This window comes from Sitophilus oryzae, unplaced genomic scaffold, assembly GCF_002938485.1.
Source record: "Sitophilus oryzae breed Bouriz unplaced genomic scaffold, Soryzae_2.0 scaffold_1590_pilon_pilon, whole genome shotgun sequence".
In the NCBI taxonomy this organism is placed as follows: Eukaryota; Metazoa; Arthropoda; class Insecta; order Coleoptera; family Curculionidae; genus Sitophilus; species Sitophilus oryzae.
In genome coordinates this window covers 2,093,581-2,116,003 of record NW_022146270.1, presented here as the reverse complement: position 1 = coordinate 2,116,003, position 22,423 = coordinate 2,093,581, and the positions used below count along the sequence as shown (strand labels likewise).

Genomic DNA, 22,423 nt, shown 5'->3' with positions numbered 1-22,423 from the left:
CGAGTGCGAGACGAGAGCAAGACATTTTCTATCCATTTTTTGACGCAAGCCTGCCACGAGATAAGCGAGTTGGATCGTAGTGAACGGTGACAGGTTTATGTAAACATGTCCGATGAAAAACCTGCAGCAAATAATAACGCATAAGTAATACATTTTTGTATCTTTAACATGATATTTGGTTTGTCGTATTTTATTCATCGTCGATTTTTTCCACTTTTACCCTTCATTTGTTTCGAGACACGACGTCTTTTACAAAATTCGTTTTTTAAAACAAAATGTTAAATAGAAAAATTATAGGAAAGGTTGAGAAGCACATTTGAAAATTACTGTAGAATATACAGAGTACTTCAAAAAGTGTTACGGATATAGGCATGTTTTAATGGGAATACCCTATTTTTTATTTTATTATTAGGTTCTACGTACAATTCAGTAAATTTTTTTGCATATCATATTATATATCTAAAATAATAGATTTTGTAATAATTCAATTTGTTTAAAGAAATGTTAGATTTCGGTACGGTAAAAAAGTGTCAGTGATGCAAAATTTGTAAATTCTATTAAAAAAATGATAATACGTACGGTGTTCCATTTAAAAAATTTGAGATTATTTAATTTTAAATAGTCGAAATTCCTAAATATATGCTGAACACACTGTAGCATGTAACTCAATTATCTTTACAGTACGTTTGTCCATTCTGAGGCTACGGGGTATCCGTGAGAGGGGAAACGATATTCTCTCGATGTTTTTCGTAAAAAATTAGACGACGCGTCCCATCAATAAAAATTCGACAAATTTGCAAGTAGCCACAAAATGAGTGGACGGAGCGATTTGCGGTGACGTACTCGTCAAGCCGACGTATAAAATATATTGCTATTTATTTAAATGTTTTTTGTCCGCATTCCTTTCATAGACACAGATCCAGACGAACTGTACCTATATCTTTTTCTTCGTCCCTATAAAACTATCCTAACAAATTTTATAACTCCAACTTCAGAAACAATAGCATGACTGACAATTTTTTATGACACTGAAATCTAACATTTTTTGTTTAATCAAATCAAATATTACAAAACTATTACAAAAACTATTATTTTTAGGGGTATACCAAATTATATATAACATATAACAAAATAGAAAACAAATTTCTTGCAGTATAGGTATATAATAAAATTATATAAGGATTCTTGCCACTTAACTGCTGATATAGAAATTTAATTCTACGCTGTGTTTGTCATAATGTGGATCAATCTGCTCTCACTACCGGTTTCGGAGCCCTACTCCATCATCAGGTGAGCTTGGGCAGATCCACAAAATGACAACTACAGCGCAGAGATAGTTAATTCCGACTAGTCGGAAAGTGTCGGTTAGATATTAGGGAGTTTTCGTTGCTTACAAATTGCAATTCCGGTTAACGCTAATTGACAACTTTGACATTTCAATTTCGATTATCGTATATCGTAACCGCTAGCTGCCGATATTTTACGGACGTTAGCCAAAGCCGTTAACATAGCGGTACGCATGCGCACTAGCGCAGTAGAAACACAACATTGAAAGATACAGATCTAACCTAACATCATTCTATTTTGTTTATGTTTTGATTATTTATTTTATCTGTGTTAAACTCGTTGGGAATTCTTAGTGCTTCAACTAATCGAGGAATGTCTTTTTTTTCAAAGCAGAAGTTAGCTTTGCACTCTTGGTCAGATAATATTTTTAGGTTGAACTCCCCATAAAGTTCTGCTCGATATTCGATGTTGTTTTCAAACCCTTCCAACAGCACAGCATCCTCCAAATCCGATTCATCACTAGAGTCCAATAAAATTAAATTGTCCATCCTATATAGCGATACCCAATAAAGTCATATAAAGAACTTTCAAATCAAACAACAATACAAAAACCAAAAATCAAAATACTACGCTACGGGCTGTGCTTAGCTGTCAGTTTTCGGTTATCGTATCGTATGTCGGCTCCGAACCGATGAACCGAAAGTCCGAAAACTGTTTTTTTATCTGTCAAAATAGCGGTTATGGTTACGTATCCGTTAACCGTACCGTTGATTTTTTTTAAAGCAACGAAAACTCCCTATTAAGTCCCGAACGGGAGATAGCTGCCTGCGTGTAATGGTAGTACTTTCGTACCACCGAGGCGAAACTATCGATAGTAAAAAGATGGTAAAAGGCTTTTTTTTCAGGCAAGCCAAATTATAAAATAGAAAACAAATTTCTTGCAGTATAGGTATTTAATAAAATTATATAAGGATTCTTGCCACTTAACTGCTGATATAGAAATTTAATCCTTATATAATTTTATTATATACCAATACTGCAAGAAATTTGTTTTCTATTTTATAATTTGGCTTGCCTGAAAAAAAAGCCTTTTACCATCTTTTTACTATCGATAGTTTCGCCTCGGTGGTACGAAAGTACTACCATTACACGCAGGCAGCTATCTCCCGTTCGGGACTTAATATCTAACCGACACTTTCCGACAAGTCGGAATTAACTATGTCTGCGCTGTGGTTGTCATTTTGTGGATCTGCCCAAGCTCACCTGATGATGGAGTAGGGCTCCGAAACCGGTAGTGAGAGCAGATTGATCCACATTATGACAAACACAGCGTAGAATTAAATTTCTATATCAGCAGTTAAGTGGCAAGAATCCTTATATAATTTTATTATACAGGGTGTCTCAGATTTTAATCGGGAAAATTTAATAGACGATAGAACTTGCAAAAATAAAACAAAAAGTTCATATCAACTTGTAAGATTTGAAGCTTCCTTTTCGAGATACAGGGTACCATTAGAATACCAATTATAATATTAATTACCAATTAGAATTTATTTTTTTTCGCAAGAAGTAAGCAAGATAGACAAAAAAGTCAGAAGACAAAAAAATAATATTTTTAATTACTAAATCCAAAAATAATATTAAACTTCTAAAAAAGCAGTGGCGTGCCTATTTTTTCCTTTAAAATAATTTAACAGTGATGCCCCACCGCTGCCCCTGGCCATTAAACTTAAATCTAATTACATCAAATTAAGTCCCATCGTAAGTATTATAAACGGGTCAAGTTATATCAAAATCGATTAAATAGTTTTTCAAATATATTATTTTTTTTTCTTTTTTAAGTAACTTTAACACCCTGTATCTCGAAAAGGAAGCTTTAAATGTTAGAAGTTGATATGAACTTTTTGTTTTATTTTTGCAAGTTCTATCGTCTATTAAATTTTCCCGATTAAAATCTGAGACACCCTGTATATAACAAATTATACAAAAAATTTTTTTATGCATTATACATAATAAACATCGTATTATACATAAAAAAATTTACGCAGAATCTCAAAATAAAATAAAAAATAGGGTATTACATTTAAAAAACCATGTTATATCCGTAACACTATTTTGAACCACCCTGTATACTCTAAAATAATTTTAAAATGTGTATCTTAACCTTCTCTACAGTTTTTCTATTTTTTTAATAATTCTAAAACACTTTTTAATAATTCTCAAAACAAATGAAATAATGAACTTTATCGTTGGCTCACCCTGTGTAGTTAATTGACTAGGTAACAAAATTCAATAATAATTAAAATTTCTTCCTATAATAATCTCCTTCCTGTATATTGCCAGTGGAGAAATATTTTTTTTACATTCTTCCCAGGTTTTATTCATCGATTGTGAAATATTTACCCACGCATCGTGTTTTTTTTTAAATATTCTTTATCTTTTGGATTCCATAATATTGGTTTAGCTTTATATACATCGATTAATTTCAGCTGATCTTCGTCTCCATTTCAATATGCACTATAATATCAGAGCTAATTATCTCGCAGTCGAGCGAGCCTACCAACAACACATCCAGACTTGGCCGCTAGCTTTCTTTGATCTCGGCCGTCGAAAAACCGACAGGGGACGGATAGCAACGAGGCTCCGTGGGTTGTCTCGCGAGACTCTTGCGAGACCCGTCCATACTTAGCGAATTTCGAATGTCTCGCGCTCGTCTCGCACTCGACTCCTCAGGTCGACGCACCATTATGAGCAGAAGGTCAATGTATGTATAATAATAAGTTTTCTCAGCTATAAGCTTGGTACATTTTAGTTGATTTCAAAAAATTCCGACCGCAGCGCTCTATACGGCAGAAATCAGAAGTTTTCACTATGTATTTCACGCCTTCCCGGTTACAGTTCATGTTTATCGCATTAAGATAATATTGAAATCGTGACTTTGTCATAATATTTAAGAATTTTAGTTTTTTGCTAGTACAGTTATTGAAACTATAAACACTCAGGTGCGAGGTTTGTGTGATGTAAGCTGTTTCGGGTAGTAAAAATTAAGTGGAAAAGAACTCGAACTGTGCGTCGCGTTGTGGTTCTGACAATTTCAAATGTTAATAAAATTGCCGAAAAATGTTAACGCGTGAAGGAGGGGATAATTAAGTGGTTATTGGGTGCAATAACATTCAATAACTCAACTTTCCCGGATATTCAACTCTCCCGAATCATTATTTTATAGCTTCACAGCTTCTCACACCGATATGATAAAAGCAAAAACGGATTCAAGCACTTCGACGAAAGAAGTGAGTAAACAAAGTGCCCATTGCATAATCAAAAAATTAAATAGACATATACTATGAGAGGTTAAATTATTATTTGCAATATTAATGGTATACTCTTTCTTTAATCAACTAGTGCTTAATTTTTTTGTGAATATTTTCAAAAACTGGTGCGTAAAACTATGCTCGCTACCGTAGTTGAACTCATCTAAAAAGTTTTATTAGCTTCAATATAATACATTATAATACCTAAGTTAGACCTTCTGAAAATATCAAAATATTTAATTTTTTAGAATTTTCACAAATTATATTTCCTAACACTTTTAGAATAATTATATTTTTTTTTTCTTATACTCGCTATTTAAACTCGTGTATTTGTATATACCGATTGTTTGCGATATTCTCCGATAGTGGCAGCTTCTATTGGCTTGGTGCATTCTCCGCCGTGCATTCTCCCTCTGATTTCTGCCGTGCCAAGCGCTGCTGTTGGTTTTAAAAAAATCGGTTGAAGTGCACCAAGCTTATACACATGATAAGAAAACTTTTAACTCGTTTTTTTTTTGAGAAATGAATAAACATGATACCTACACTTTAACTTAACCTGTTAAATTTAAAGCCTTAATATACTTGATTACATCATTCATTTAACTTTAGCCATTATTAAGTTGTATTAATTTCTTCAATACACTTAAAATGAAGTTTACAGGAAACTTTGACAAAAATGACAATTACATGAAAAAACAACATTGGCATGATTAGGGGGGTAGGAAAAAGATCTTAGAAAATAACAAAAAAACCCAAATTATTCGCATTAATAAAAGATATAATTTGGGATTCACAATCACAATGGAAAATGTGGTTGAAGCGTAGTACTAGGGCACACTACACTGTAGTACCTAGTTACTCCAAGGCGTGTAAAAGCTGTAGTAGTACATGCACAGTATGTACCCGGATTGTCTTACAATAGGACTTTTTTTATTATTGATATTTTATGAAAAATGCATTCTTCATAAAAATTTTGCGTGTTCTAAAATGGTTAATCTCGTTTATACTTTTCCAAATTTCCATACCGTTTTGGAGAAAATGAAAGTCCTAAAAATCAAGGCGTTTCTATAATCATATCAATTCGATTTCATTCTTTGATAGATGGTTGTTATTAATTTTGATTAATGTCATATTCTTGGCTGTTGTTAAAGTATCACATGTTCCGATAACTATTATCACCCTTTCCGCAGCATTGAAATTAATGTTGTGCTTCTTTAACATTTTAAAACAACAAAAAATATTACGTTAATTAAAATTCTATAAATAACAATCTATCAAAGAATGAAAACGAAGTTATATTATTACCACAGAAATGCGTTTTGATTTTGAGGACTTGAAAATTCAACCCTATTTTCAAGTTTTTCTTAATTTTCTCTAAAACGGTATGGAAATTTGGAGAAGTATAAACGAGATTAACCATTTTAGAACAAGCAAAATTTTTTATGGGGAATGCATTTTTCTCAAAATGTCAATAATAAAAACATTGTTCCTCTTGTAAAGACGATCCGGGGACATACTGTATATTTAATTTATGAGACATTATAAGAAAAAATATAGCTGTAATCATATGTTATAACCAGGTACGACTAAATATATAAATAAATACATAAATTTTTCCAAAAAAAATTGAACATTTTTCTGGAAATATGAAATACCAGTTTTTCATCATTAACTTACTAAATATTGTTAGGTTATTTTATTCTGTATTTGGTTAACTTAGGACAAACATTGTGATCATTGATATTAATATTTTGAAGTACCTACTTAATGATTAAACTATAGTTTGTTATGTAGTTTACTAATTCCAAAGAATATAGTTTTTTATTTATTTTAGTGCTTGTCTGACTGTGTTGTAAAAGTTTGATTTTAAATCAAATTCTCTTCTAGGTTCGAAATTCTCTTTCGATCCCTCGATAGACGATGCAAGTTCGCTGTTGGAATATCGCGAACATAATGGTTCTCGACGATCATTGGCCGATACGAGCGTCACTTCAACGGCGGATCTTTCGGTATTTTCAACAATTACCAGGTCTCAAGCTCATGACAACAGTTTAGATACACATAGTAATATGAGCGATAACTCAGTAGGCGGGGCAAGCTCAGTTGGATCAGGTATGGTTTTATGTGCTGCACATACGAGATTTTAATAAAATTAGCATGAAATAGATTTATTTTGTTACTTCAGTGCTTTTCTCTTTTAGGCTGATTCTACACGGGCAGTTAAAACGCGACAGTTTTGCAGCTAGCAATGCCTTATGTCTAGAAAACTATGGTTTTAAATGACGCTATCTACATTGCAAAATAATCGCGCTTCAACAACCTGTGCAGAATCGGCTTTAATATATTGTTTGGTCTTCACAATGAAAGTAGTAGCTGAATGTTAGTTATTTTAAATCCTTTGTTAAAAGTTGAAAAGTATAAAAAATATTTTCTAAAATACTTAAAATGAGTTATTCCACATAAACGGATATGATATTGTTATTTAATTTTATGACTTAGACCCTCTGCATGGAAAATTTGAGTTTAAATTGAGCGGCACTGTCAGATTCTCTACGTAATGTATCGTGTAGCTGGGTTGACACAACTCCACCTGTATGACATGTTATTTTAAAGAGTTTATTGTAGAATTTTAATCAAAAATTCAAACAACACTGCTTATAATATCCTGTCATTTATAATCTGCCAGTTACCTAGCACTACCATTGCTATTTAACCCTTAACCACTAACGTAACGTCATGGATGGACCAAATGGAGCAACAGTAAATATCTAGGTCCGTCTTCACTTTTTATGGTTAACATTCTACCTTTCTACATGCCTCGAGGTAGATTGTGTTCCAAATTTGATGAAAACAGTTTGTTCAGCTCTCTATTTTTAACGAGGGGTGTCTCACTATTGGAATTACATGTACATTTTCTTGGCAGTCGCTGGCAGTCATTGGCAGTTTTATGGCAGTCGCCTATAATAATTACATGGCAGTCATAGGCAGTCTTCTTCATAGTCACTGGCAGTCGCTTAGCAGTGGAAGAATATTTTGGCAGTACGTGTACATTTTATGCCCGAGTGAGACACCCCTCGATTTTTAATCATATATCGCCGTCTGGTAGACGTCACGTTAGTAGTTGCATTAGGATTTTTATGTAATGGATCAGCAGCCAAACTGTTACTGTATTTTCACAAAGTCATAAATATTTCAAAAACGCTAAAATTAAAGTGCAGTAAACCTTAAATTTATCTTTATTTTAAGTGTAGAAACTAAAAATGTAACAATATACAGGATATTCTATTTAAAAAACTACAACTTTGATATTTTTTCTTAATCTGGGACACTCTGTACCTTTTGAAAATAATTTTAAATTGTAGCTTTACTAGTTCTCCAACGATCCCATCACTCACAATTTCTAAAAATCCAATCATTTGGCTACAATACTCCTTGTCGAATGAGGTGAATAACCCTGTATATGTCTATGAAATGTCAGGTTAGGCATTGTGGTACGTAGTATGGTATATACATTGGTGCGCTGCGCCGCGAACGCGCAAGAGCACGCCGGCCATTGGCCACGCGTTGCTGGTATTGTTTTAACGAGCATCCCGCGAACATTCCTTTAGTCGTTAATCATGTCTCTATCGTCTGAGAAGAACTACGCAATTTTAGTGATAAGTATTGTGACGTGTTTTGGTCGTACGTGCTCGGACGTGCACGCAGCAAAAATCAAACAAATGGTATCTACGCAGGCGGTTAGGGTACGAACATAGTGGAGGCAGGTTTCTGCTTTCCGGCAACCAGCGCCGTCTCTGGGGACCTATTCTTGACCACTCGCATCTTCAAATATCGCTCGCATCTCGCATCTCCTAAAAAGCCATATAACAATACACAGATGCGTAACTTTGCGTATATGCATCACGTGTATTGTATATGGCTATTTCGGAGATGCGAGAAGGGTGCGGAAGTAGATAATTAAGAGGAAATTTACCTGATTAACTAACCTAACCTAACCAAACCATGCCGCACATAGATGTATTTGGTCTATAAACCTGGCCAAAAGTGATATTTTTATTTTCATTTTTTATCTTAACTGAATACAAATCTATAAATACTAAATGTAAGCAAGTTTATAGTTATTAGCTTTTTTAAGTCGTAAGTTGACTATCAAATAAATAATATATTTCAGTTAAAAGTATGAATTATCTTGAGTGTATTCTGAATATTTCTAAGATTATAAAAATAGTGGAATTGTTTGTAGTGCTTTTTTTGCAAATTGTTCATAATAACTGTCATGATGGATACAGAGCCAGCTTTGTTTGTTGGCTCTGTTCTGTTTTATGCCATATTTTTATTTTGAAACGTTTCCTTCTATTCTATTTTTTTATAATGTTTTATATTTAAAAAATCAGTGGCATTTTTATAAGGTGTAAGACTATTCGGCAATATTCCGCATGGAAATTAGTATCCGTTCAATGCTTAAAGTCTCCAGCATTGGAATATGCACAAAAATCTTGCCAATATTTGCCACTGCCAAAAAAAACATTGATTTAAATAGATTCTTAAAGGAAATAGTCTTTACCCTATTAACACCCATCCTCGCTCAAATATCGTCTATAATATACAAATTACTTTCTTGTTCTAGCATCCTCATCCAATTGCTTGGTTTTGCACAGAATGGCCCTATTTGATCGGTGGAAAGGGTTTCAGAGTAGAGGAAAAAATATTGTGTAGGAAAAACAAAATGGGGTTCCATATTAGCAACCTCTCCTCTAATTAATAATTAATATTACTAGCAAAAAAGCAAAAAAATCATAAAACATAATTTTGGCCAACTTTTAGTTCTTAATACCCCCTGTGTGCCGTCGGCGCGTGCAAAAGCAGAAATAAATAAATTTTCGTTCCGGTAAAAGCGAGAATGCCGATGAACGCTGGTTGACGGTGCCTGACTGCTGTCACTGTGAACTAGCCGATATGATACTTGTGTCTAGCCCCAGCAGGCAACTGTTAAGCCCGACCAATCACGTTAGAGTTTTTGACAAACACAAATGAATTAACACACTCCAAATAACCACGCTAACCAACCTGATTGGTCAAGCTTAATAGTTGACGGCTAGGACTAGACACTTCTGATTTGATAACACACTTTAATTTTTCAAGGTTATAAGCGCGAGGCAGCACGGCGCGGCGCTACTATGTAACCATATACAGGGTGTCCCAGAAATAAGTGCAAGTATTTTAACTTAACTGGTAGTATAGTTCAACCCCAGAAACACGCCTATGAGGTTTTTTCTAAATAATTTTTTTTTGAAAATTCGGAATTTTTTGAAAATTTTTATAGTTTTTATTTAAAAAAAATGATGGTCTTGATAATATGTCAACATAGGTAGTAGATTAAAGTTACAAGAAAGAAAATCCAGAAAAGATCCAGTGGTTCTCAAAATTTGAGCAAAAAATCATTTTTTTTTTTGGAAATTTTCAAAGTAAAATAACTCCGTTATTTTGGACTTATTTGAAAAACGATAAAGAGAAAATATGTTTCTTTTATCGAGATTAGAGGTGTGTAGTTCGTGAACGAACTAGTTCCAATGAACTCTTCCGACCCCGGAATGAAAGGAACTAGTTCCTGGTTTCTCAAAGAACCAGTACCTCAGAACTTGTTCCGGGATCGAGACTGTGACCGATATAGAATAATATGCGACGGCGACAGATCGGCTAGCGCGCGTAGCCCGATGGTAGGCAGGAGTGGGGAGAGCCAGCCGTACGTTATCGGATCCGGACCTAGAGGAACACTTGTGTCTAGCCCTAGCAGGCAACCGCAACTATTAAGCCCGACCAATCACGTTAGAGTTTTTGACAAACACAAATGTATTAACACCCTTCAAATAACCACGCTAACCAACCTGATTGGTCAAGCTTAATAGTTGACTGCTAGGGCTAGACACTTCTTAGAGGAACTAAACTAAATAAAAGACTAGTTTACGTACGAACGGATCGGGCCAGCGCGATCGATGCTAGGCAGGACTGGGGAGTGCCAGCCGTATGCCGTATTATCGAATCCGGACAAAGAGGAACTATTAAAAGACTAGTTCACGGGAATCTATTCAGTCGGCAGATTCGCGATATAATACAAGGCGACGACGATGGATTCGGCCTTGTCTATTGCCAGTATTGCCACAGCCGGCGCGGCGTAATTACCACAGAAAATTGCCGTGGATACTGTTTTTGATTTTTACTTTGTTTTTTAAATATTTTATGGGAATGTTTCACTTCAATGTCCCTAAAATTAAGAAATATCTTATAAAACGAAGTAGATATTCTGAATTTTTAGATAAAAACAAAAAGCTTGAAGTGAGGAAAAATTCATTTTTTCGTATTATTTCCTCCAATTGATTTGTGATATAGTTTTTAAAGTCTGATTTGAGTTTCTTTCATTTTTTTATCTGCTATAAAACTTACCTATATGTTTTTAACATATGCAATTACACGTCTTCTTATATTTCGTACATTATAAAAATTATGATCTGTATAATTTTGAATAGTAAACTGGGGGTGAATAGTTCTGACTGAAAACGAAATCCATTAGCAAGCAACGGGGATGTCAATGTTAGTCGGGAACTATTGTGAACTAAGGACCTAGTTCAAGGAACTATTCCTCTGGAGGAACTAGAACTAAGGAACTAGTTCCGCCCAAGGAACTAGAATTCCCACCTCTAATCGAGATCTACCACCCCTTAAAATACTTGCACTTATTTCTGGGATACCCAGTTTATAAAAATACACGTGATGCGTATACGCAAAGTTGCGAACGATGTCAAGAATAGGTGCCCAGATTGGCGCTGACACCAGTAAGCGGCAAACCTGCTTGCACTGTGTTCGCACACTTACATTGCATCGGAGTTTGCGCGTCCGTACACGTCAATTTTCGTTGGTCGGAAGAAAACAAACTGGTTTATTTTTTTAATACGTGCATGTCCGAACATTCAAATTTTGTTTCTCTGATCACAATTTAATTTTATTTGGGATATACAGGGTGGGCCACTGAAAACTTACTTAATGGCTATAATTTTTAAACCAAAAAAGATATCAAAAAAATAAAAAATACCGTTTCTATAATATCGAGGGGGAATACATATGACGTATTTCTTGAACCACCCCGACCTACCCCTTAGGAGGCACCCCTACTCACTTGAAAATCTTAAATGGCAACACTCCACTTGTGGCGTCTTTTTGGAAAGCTCATGAAAAATGCTAAAGATGGTCATAAAGTTTTTAGGGTGAAATTGAAAAACTACCCTTACACGAACAATTAGGTGGACATTAATGAAAAAGGTGATTTTTTCAGCATAAGTTACAAATTGGGACCCAGCTAAATGACGCAAATGAAGTATTTTTCAAACCACCCCAACCCACTTCTAGGTGGCACCCCATCACTTCTAATCTCAAGATAGCGATACCCCACTTGTGATACTTCTTTGGAAAGCTAATTGAAATTGCTAAACGATGGTCATACAGACTTCAAATTAATAACTAAAGTTAGAGGGCTTGTGGAATAGGGCATTTCGTAGACAAATTTATTTTGTCACCGCGCATCCCAGACGCGTATAGCGTTTAGGCGGCCAAAAAAGGAAGTTTTCAACTTTGCAAGTTAAACATTTGACAGGATTAATTAGATTGTCAGTAGCTTTTTCTATTTCTTAGCTCTAGAAGGAGATAACTAAAATCTGTTGGTAATCGGAGTAATAAATTGTTTTTGACTGAATGTGCCTGTTCTTTTAGCTTGTCAGAAGAGAAGATTATTGTCATTATTGACTATTTCAGATTCCACGATTATTCGGCATTTTTGTAATTTTTATTTTGTAGTTGAGATCCAGACAAAACGTTTCCTTTAAAGGTAAGTTTTATCTCGGTAATTATTTTAACATACCTAATAGTAATAGTGAGTGCACATAATAATCGTACATTGCTAATTTAATTTTTTTAATTTAAAACATCACATTCTTTTCTGATACCTATGGAACGACTAGGTATTATACCTAGTATTATTTCCAGTAATACAAATTATTTTCTTCAACTGCTAGGTTCTTGTTATAGAATAAAGACTATCAAAAACATTGAATATCTACAGGATACCTACTGATACTCTGTGCGAGCTCCCAACCGTGCTTCCCTGTTCACTCCCAACCAAGTTAGATAAAAAAGATATTGAAGATTGCAGCCTTGAGTTGGAGTATGGCAAGGAGTATGGAGTTAAATAAATTTATATGTTCCTACACTGTATTTTATTTATAGGTTTTAATGCTTTAAAGTCTAATAATAAATTTTCGTTGTCAACAAAATAATCTAAAAAAACTACGAAGATTTCTTATTATAAACTTGAAAGATTAAGATTCGGTTCAAATATACAAATTTTAAATTTTTGGCGCCAGTATATAGGTATGAATGCAACCTACTATATCGATAATGCGCTCATAGTTCGGGTTAGACGCTAAAGGCCGCGCCACTAACACAGTCTTCAAAAATTAACGTTGATCGGTCTCTCTCACTTTAGTTATTAGTATTCTCTCTGTTACTGGTTAGTGACAAGAAATGTAGGTGTGACAATTTGAAAGAAATTTAAAATGATAATTTATTTTAATAATTGCTCAAAATGACAGCCATTTTGTTCCATACAAAAATACAAACGATTTTCAAATTCTTCTCTCACTTTTTGGAAAGTCTCTCTCGGAATATTTCGACATGCTTCAGTTCTCCTCTGCCGCAATTCTTGCATCGAACCTGGTTTTATCTTGTAGACTATGGATTTAGTGTAACCCCACAAGGAAAAGTCTAAAGGAGTGAGATCAGGTGACCTTGGCGGCCACTCGATTAGACCCCTTTTGCCAATCCGTTGCCTTGGATAATATTTATCCAACCACCGCCTTGTGACAATAGAATACTGCGAAGGGGCTCCATCCTGCTGAAAGTTGAAAAAAAACTCATTTAGCTGGGTACCAATTTGTAACTCATGCTGAAAAAATCACTTTTCTCATTAATGTCCACCTAATTTTTCGTGTAAAGGGTAGTTTTTCAATTTCGTCCTAAAAACTTCATGATCATCGTTTAGCATTTTTCATGGGCTTTCCAAAAAGGCGCCACAAGTGGGGTGTTGCCATTTAAGATTTTCAAGTGAGTAGTGGTGCCGCCTTAGGGGTAGGTCGGGATGGTTCAAAAAATACGTCGTATGTATTCCCCCTCGATATTATAGAAACGGTATTTTTTATTTTTTTGATATCTTTTTTGGTTTAGAAATTATAGCCATTGTAAGTTTTCAGTGGCCCACCATGTATTAATGTTGATGGAGACATAATAAAATATTCAAAAAAATTGACCGGTTGCTGTCTTAATTCACTAAATGTTTTACATATTTATTTTCTTCTTCTCTTGCATATAAATCATTTATCCAACATTTTCTTCTTTTCATGAGTAGTTAATTTTAATATTATGTCCTCACACAGACCATCAAGTGGCGCTTGATTTGACAAACTTGACACACATGACACCATGAACGCGCATCTAATGTAACCACTATAATAAAATAGTTGTACGCGTAAATTCCGTGAGAGCTCGCACGTATAAAAAACGCACTGACCCGCGTCCAATGTAACCTCGGGCTTACGCCATCGCCATGAAATTAGCACGTTACTAGTTATGGGTTAAATATAAATTTATTTGAAAATTACCCTATGTAATTTACAGATGTTACAGGTATGCAAAAGCCGATCACCAGTGCCCAGTCGACACCGAGGGCCACTCCCCACAACCCCAGCCCTGACGTGTTGCGCATCTACGTTCCGTACTCGCCACTGGACACCCCGATTGCCAGCCCTCATAACGGCGACGTTCAGAAAATACATCCGTGCTCGTTTCCCGAACTGAACAAAATACGGATCCGTATCGATAACGATGAGCTGGCCACGCCGCTAGTCGAACACGGCCAAATCAAACATTTTAAATTGGAAAGTCCAGAAATCGATTTGAAATGAGTCTTGCCCGCGAATTAATGTATTTATATTTACGAATTGACAGAAGTCAGAACCGCAACAAGTCAGTTTTAAAAAGACATTAAATCCTTTATTTTTTATTTTAAATCATTTCTAAAATTAAAATTATTTCAATCTTAAAGCTTCATTCAGAACCTCGCAATTAGTGCAATAAATTAGTGGTTTCAATTAGCCTAGAAGTTCGTTCCTTTAGTTGCAATGTAAGCATTTAGAACGTCAAAGTAGTGGTAGATATTTTCATTTAGTAGAAAAAGTTATCAAATTTTTGACTTGTCCACTAATTATACTTCAAAATGTGCGAGAAATGTCATTTTGGCCTGTGATTATCTTCCGTCACGAAATATGGTGGTTAGATATCAAAAGTTGATTGTTTTATAAGCTAAATATTAAGCTTTCTCTATGGATACAACTGACTAACGCAAGCTGTTGCTAGAATATTCTATTAATTTTAACTGTGTTTTTTAAACATTGTGAATGATCGTAAACTAAGGCTGTATTCCGTTACAAAACCAGGCGAACCGTTGCAAAACCAGATGTCAAATGTTGACGTTTTCTAAATTTCAATACCTTTATTATAAAATTTATCTTTCATGCATTTTTAATGTAAACAAATCTAATCAATATTTATATTTTTATAGCGTACAAAACATTCACGATTACTTGTTGTCTTGTTTTCTTTAAATATTCCTGACTTTAAGAAACAATGTCTGCATGATAAGTTTAAATGGTTCTAAAAAGTCATTCTATTTAGTTAATGGTTAAATTTATTTACCTTTACTACCTACCTCCATTGCTTTTGGATATAAATACAAAATATTATTACAAATTTTAGAAATTAAACGATAATTTCACTCGGAACTTCCAATATTTGCTTGATTTCTGTCACATAAATGATATTGATTGACAAACAAAACCAGAAAAACCAGCCTTCTCGCGCTGGTGAGTTTGGTGACAGTTGTGATAGATATTGTTCTGGAACCGTGTTCCATCCCAAGTAGCATTTTCACGACTTGCGACCACATGTTTACTAAACACAACGTTGGATTAGTTACAAAAAATAGTTAGCTCCCTACCTTGGGTATTAAAATAAATTTAAACGTTTTTATAACGTTGTGCCGACGTTCGACTAATACTACAACAAAGTAGAAGCTTCTGCGACGTCGAATAAACGTTGTCTTGTAACCTTTTTTGCTTAAGTGATCTTTAAGTGATTCGGACAACGTAGTTACAACGTTGGACAATATAGAGTTTTCCGACGTCAGTTTCAGGACCTATTCCAACGTTATGCAAACGTCGTCTGTTTTACTAATTCCAACGTTGTTTAGATTTCCTTATTCTTACGTTGGTAGGACGTCGAGTCACTACTTTTTGCAACTGTATTGAACCATAACCTTAAATCTTAAATTTTCACTTCATTGTTCTGTTCAGTCAGACAGTTCAGTGCTGTTTTTGTTTTTATAAAAAAAACTTAATTAAAATGGGACATAAGAAAGATACATATAAAACTAAATTTAAATATACATCGACATATATTACCGATAGTTTATCTACTCCCTCGTTTATTTAGATTATAGAGGGCGGCACAAGCTAGACTCTAGGATAACTAAATTAGGCAATCTTGCGACTAGTGTACTACCTGTTAAGGCCGAACTGCGACTTTATTAGTCCAGTATGCGACTACTCGAACTACTCCATCTTAATCTCCAAAACAACAAAGTGAAAGCCGCCATGTTGTTAAATAAGAAAATGTTTCGTTCCTAAAATAGCAATTCCTGCTTTTGAATACATTAACTTGAAATATTTGACCCTAAAAAACACGCGGAAACAATTTTTTCGACTGCGAATAAATTATTCTCATTTTACTAAAAAAAAATTCAAGAAAATTTTTAAAACTTCTTTAATTTTAAGGCCCATTAGTATTTTTCAAAGTAGAAACAATACATTTATCAATAAAGTTGTTTGCGTTTAACTTTTTTACCTTGGGTAACGAGTTACAGAGTCGGTTAAAAGGTTTCAATAATTATGATCTTCAAACATCCTCCAACTTAAATACTTTTGTTTTGTTTTCCTTCACTGCCATCTGACATATGTCTCTAACTAAATCATAAAAATAATATTTTTACTATAATTATCCCAATTTAGGATAAAACGCGACTTAGACGCCATATTAGTTTTGTATTTCTGTGAATTAGGATTTTAAACAACGTTGCAGTTTGTACTAAATTAGGCTGCTAGCCAACGTCGGTATCCAACGTCGTTTCAACCCAAAAATTATTCTCCAAACTAGTGCAGACTAGGGTTGGCACGAGGTTGTGCCGACGTTGCGCCCCGACGTTTGGTCGCGTGACACAACGTTGTCCCGACGTCCAAATGCTGCTTGGGATAATAAGACAACTTTCAGGAAACCGATAGAAACTGAACATAAAACCATAACCAAGGTAAGCAACGGAATACACCCTAAATAGTATAAAGTGTAATTGAAACCACTAATTGCGAAGTTCTGAACGAAGCTTCAGTCAATTTCAACATAAAGTTTAAACGATTTAAATCTTAAAGGTAGGTTAACATACAAGCGAATTGTGAATATTGTTGTTATTGGTCAATTTCAAAAAATACAGAGGCGACAAAATTGACAGAAAGTTGTTTTCATATTATGCGAATTCGCATAATTTAAAATCTGGGGGGCGGGAATATTGAAACTGATTTAATTTTTGCGAATATTCGCTTCAAATTTTGATGAGCGCGTGCGTAGATATGATTTTTTATGTAATGTCATCTCTTGTCATTTATTTCTTGTTATATTTATAGTAATATAAACATTGGTTAAGATTTCTTTAATTTGTAGTACGAAGTTTTACAAATATTTTGACTACAGACTGGTAATTTTGGAACATTTTCAAAACCATCGAAAATCGAAAGCCTTTATAGACGTTCTATCTTAGTTTCTAAATATTTTCCATCGTTAATTCTCATTTATTGCACTGTGATATGCAATGTGATATGCTCCTTGCTGTTTTCATTTTTTAAATATTTCACATGTTCCAATAATAATTGTTCTGTATTTTAGTGTATTTTATTTTTGCTATTTTTTATTTATAAATATACAGCAATAGATCGTCTTCTACTCCAAAAATATCAGCTTCATCCATTACACAAATATATAAAAGTAAACCTATGTATGCTATCACGGCACCGCGTTGACTGACAACGAAAATGGCAACTGGAGACAAAAATAAAATTCTTCATTCCAGTGACATTTTCAACATGTGTTTAAAAACACAAATATCACTAGAATTTGTTGCGAATTCTCTCTATATGAACTGCGAAAATATTTTATATACGAGTATAACATTTTATTTTATGAAATTCGCTTTCGCATTTCGCAATTTGCTTCTATATGAACCAACCTTAAGTCTTTGACATAAATAATTATTTTCTTTCAAGCCAAGTCATTTTCGTAAAGATTTAAATCGATTTAATGTAATTTAAGTCGTTTTTATGGCATAAGTTTATTTTAATCATGATAATCTGCAAGTCAGCAAAATGACCTAAATCAAAATAATTATCGTCAAGTCGAAGCAGCCAAAATTCAGTTGAAGTACTAATTGAAGTACTAATTTTTGTACCCTATTATTGCCGATTTCCTTATTATCTATATTATTAATTACAAACACAAAAATATGTTTTTATAGAATTTAATCGATTTTGTAGTACTTATTTGTATCCATTACAATTTAGATGTCATCGAATGCATGTCCATTAAAAAGTGGTAATATGTTTTGCTCACTGTGTAGCGTAATATGTCGATGGAATAGGCTAAGGGCTAGAGGATTTTAAGGTACTCTTCAAAATATTCGACATCAATTTCTTTTGTTTGTCTTTCGGCCTAATAACGGGGTTAGGGATTCACTTGATTCACTCGAAAGACAACAGACTCACTACACACGCGTAATACAACATATTCCGTCAAATTAATTATTATTAATTTTATTATAAAAGCGGTTTCTAAAAACGTAACTTTTTATTTGCTAGTAGTATTGAGCGTTGTTTTTTTATTTGTTGCGTGGTTGCCGCCTAAAATTTTAAAAATAAACATTATTGTTAAAAATTTATCATAAAAATATATAAAAATTTGACCTAAGACTTTTACAAAAAGACTTAAATATTTTAAAGATTTAGGTGTTTTCTTAATGACTTAATTCTTTTTCGATTTCGGAATAAAGATTTAAATCACAAATCATTTTGAAAATTATTTAAATTAAGTCGGCTTTTGAAAACTGACTTAAAAACAAATGACGTAAGTCATGAAAATTATTTAAATCAAAAAAAGACTTCTGTGAGCTTGTAGCTCTGGCAGAAGTGTCATCACTTTCGTATTTCTTATAACATGGGATTTTGCTGAAGATTTTTACACCCAATCCGAATTTTTGAAAAACATATGATTTTAAAAATACCTATACCTACATATCATTGAAATAAAAGGCTTAACTAACTCAAGAATCACAAATCACTTGTATTCTGTATTTTTCCTTAATGAATTATTTACTTAATAGATAACAACTACATTATTATTACCATTACTACTTAAAATATCTTTAAAATATTTGCATCAAACTTATAATATTATGGGAATATGTATGTGTTCAACTTTTGGGTATAAACTTGTATTCTTACATAAAGGGTATTGACTTTTTAAAAGAACATATCTGATATTGATTCTAACAGATTGAAGTAATAATGATAATAATAATACAAATACATTATATTTTGTCTTAAAAATATTTTTAAATTGGTATCTAGCAGCTAACTATATGTGATTGTTTTTCATTAAACATTCTCGACATTGTACAGTTGCATATTAGGCGCTAATCATTAGCGACAAAAAAGTGTTTACATATTTGCGATAAAATTACGACAGATAGCATAATATGTTATCTCTGAATGTTACCTGTATAAGATGTGATTTTTTTAGAAGTACGTTTTTAAGAAGTTTAAAAAAAATAAAATACTTATTAACCACAAACTTGTAATGATATTTTGTTTTGAGTATGATTTTTTTGAGTATTGCATTCCATGATCATACAAATATGGTTATTTTATTAAAATTCTCTAAAAACATTAAATATTCTTATATAATGCATGGAATTGGCAAAATCCTGTGTTGTGGTAATACATTATTTATACAGGGTGAGTGTTAAATAAGTGCAAATATTTTTAGGGGTAGTATATTTCGACCCCAGAAACACGTCTATGAGGTTTGGTTTTTTCGCGAATTTTTTTTTTAATATTTGGAATTTAAAAAAAAATGGATTTTTTCTTAATTTTTAGTTAAAAAACATAAAATCTTCATAATATGGCAACATATGTAGTAGATTAAATTTACAAAACAAACTCAAAAAAGATCCAGCGGTTCTCAAAATCTAAGGGAAAAACAATTTTTTGAAATTTTCAAAGTAAAATATCTCGGTTATTTTGGACTTATTTGAAAAACGGTAAAGAGAAAATATGCCTCTTTTATGGAGATCTGCCAGTACTGAAAAGATTTGCAGTTATTGAAGACTTACCCTGTATAAAAAGATCTTTTGAAATTTAACTTAGGATGTATAAAATAATTCGATCTAGTCTAGTTTACATTCCTGTAATATATTTCTTTATTCGTATCATACGAGTTGCATTATTAGGACATAAAAATCAGTAGATTTTTATTCTCATCTATGTAGTTTCATTCTTCAGTGTCATCGAATATTAGTTAAAAAACGTAAGTATTTTAGTATGCGCATACATGAATATCGTGTATAATAGTGTATATTGACAACATTAATGCATTAAAATTATATAGAAATTTTGTTTTTTTTATTGGAAGCAATAAGATACCTATTTGTGATTTGGTATATATGATTTAATATAATTTTTTGAAGCGAGATAAAAAAATCTGAGTAAGAAACATCATAAGGAAAATGTTCTGGCCTTTTTTTTCATATGTGACCTTACTTATAATACTTATTTGTATTATAATAATAATAATTCATCATTTTTTAGCGAAAGAAATTCAATTTCATAAAACCAATTTAGAGAATATCGCATTACTCTGAAACATTGTAATTAATGTTGCGGTTTATGGTATATCAAAATTGCTTATAAGATTCATGTAATTCAACACATTTTTCTGAATACAGTTGTTTTCATTAGATTTCCAATTTGCCAATCCGCCTGGTTTAATTTTGTCGGCGTCGCGCGTCGACCTTAGAGGCGTCGACTGCCGTCCTATGCAATGATGCCAAATCTGGAAAATTTTCCCCAATTTATATAAAAAATAATTATTTTGATTACTTATGCTAATCTTATTTTATTAGTTTGTCAATTTTTGCCTACCTGCTTTGATTTGCACCGCACGCCACTGCGTATGGAGGTAATAAAGCTGCACTGTCCATGGCTAATGATCCTGGTGATCGATGCCTTGAAAAAAATAATTTGGCAATATTAATATACTTTTTTTTCTTAAAAATGAAAGCTAAAGGAACTAATAAAATGCTCAAGTATAGGTGATGTTTCCTGTTATCATATTTTTTTATTTTATTCATGTCTTATTCAGATATAAAAAATAAAAAATTTATCTGTTTGCATTTTTACATCAGTAATTAGCATGATATTGTATTCCATAAACTGTAATAACGCAGTATAAGATCTAAGACTTACTGTGGTACTATACTGTATTTCAGTAGATTGAAAAGTGTTGTGTATCTAGGTATCAATATTTTATTAGTCAATTAAAATGTTCATCTTTGAATTTAGCATTTGAAACAATAATGTAAAAAATAAGTAATTATAAAATTAGAAGACTTTCAAAGGTTGTCATAATTATTAAATACCTACCTTATAAAATAGTCACCTACATTGATTAATTAGAATCTATTTCAAATATATTATGTATTTGAAATGTCCATTTTTCACCAGAATTTGTTAACTTTCAAATATTTTAAATAATTATTACATTATTTCTATTTCAATTATTTAGTACTGGAAATAAAATTAGTAATTTTCTGTAAACTATTCTGTACTACTATTATTATACTATTTACAAATACATGACTGCATTTTTTTCTATAAAATATACAAGGTGGTCCGAACTGTTTTCTAGAAACTTCGGCAACATATTCTGCAGATAAAAATAAGTAAAAAAGTTCGTATAAATGTATGTCCTAAAATGCTTAGTTTGGGAGATACAGGGTGTTGAAGTTTCATTTTTATATCAATTTTTTCCAAATAATTTCGTAAGTAACGTCAATATTTGGATAAAAATTGGTGTCTGAAAATATGACTCCTACTTGTAGAGGGCTCCACCTGCATTTTTTTATCTGGTTTGAAGATTAATAAATAAATAATAAACGAACTTTTTTACATATTTTTATCTGCAGAATATGTTGCCGTAGTTTCCGGAATACAGTTCGGACCACCCTGTATACAGGGTGGCGCACCTCATTCGCCTCGGTTGATTATACGGAAACTGAAAGATGTAAAACTCAATTTAAAATTATTTTGAAATATACAGGGTGTTTCAGAACTAAGATCCATACCAAAGTTATATTTTTTCTTATGGAACACCCGGTATTTTATTTCATTTTTGGATTCTTGGGCCCAAAAAAAGGCATTTATTATAAGGGTTAAATATGTTTAAAATCTTTAGTTTTTGAGATATTTAAAGATATTTAAATGTGCATGCTACAATAGAATAGACTATTAACACCCTGTACATTACTTTTCAGAATTAATTCTTATGCTGAGTTTAAAGGTAGAGAAATA

General features: G+C 32.8%; 1 protein-coding gene and 1 long non-coding RNA gene across 3 annotated transcripts in view; both read left to right on the top strand.

The window, feature by feature from the left end:
- Nucleotides 1-14,918, top strand: part of LOC115879912 (USP6 N-terminal-like protein) — a 34,269-nt gene extending 19,351 nt beyond the window's left edge. Inside the window, exons 11-12 of one of the 2 annotated variants that reach the window (XM_030896962.1) lie at nucleotides 6,486-6,710; nucleotides 14,328-14,918. In XM_030896962.1, the coding sequence (XP_030752822.1) occupies nucleotides 6,486-6,710; nucleotides 14,328-14,605 (503 nt within the window). In that variant the 3' untranslated portion in view covers nucleotides 14,606-14,918. Of the gene's footprint in view, nucleotides 1-6,485; nucleotides 6,711-14,318 lie in introns of both variants that reach the window. The other variant, XM_030896961.1, reaches the window with a different exon arrangement.
- A 2,127-nt stretch (nucleotides 14,919-17,045) lies between these two features.
- Nucleotides 17,046-21,286, top strand: LOC115879911. The gene is made up of 2 exons (XR_004049778.1): nucleotides 17,046-18,461; nucleotides 20,977-21,286. It is a non-coding gene; the product is annotated as an uncharacterized LOC115879911 (long non-coding RNA).
- The last annotated feature ends 1,137 nt before the right edge of the window (nucleotides 21,287-22,423 follow it).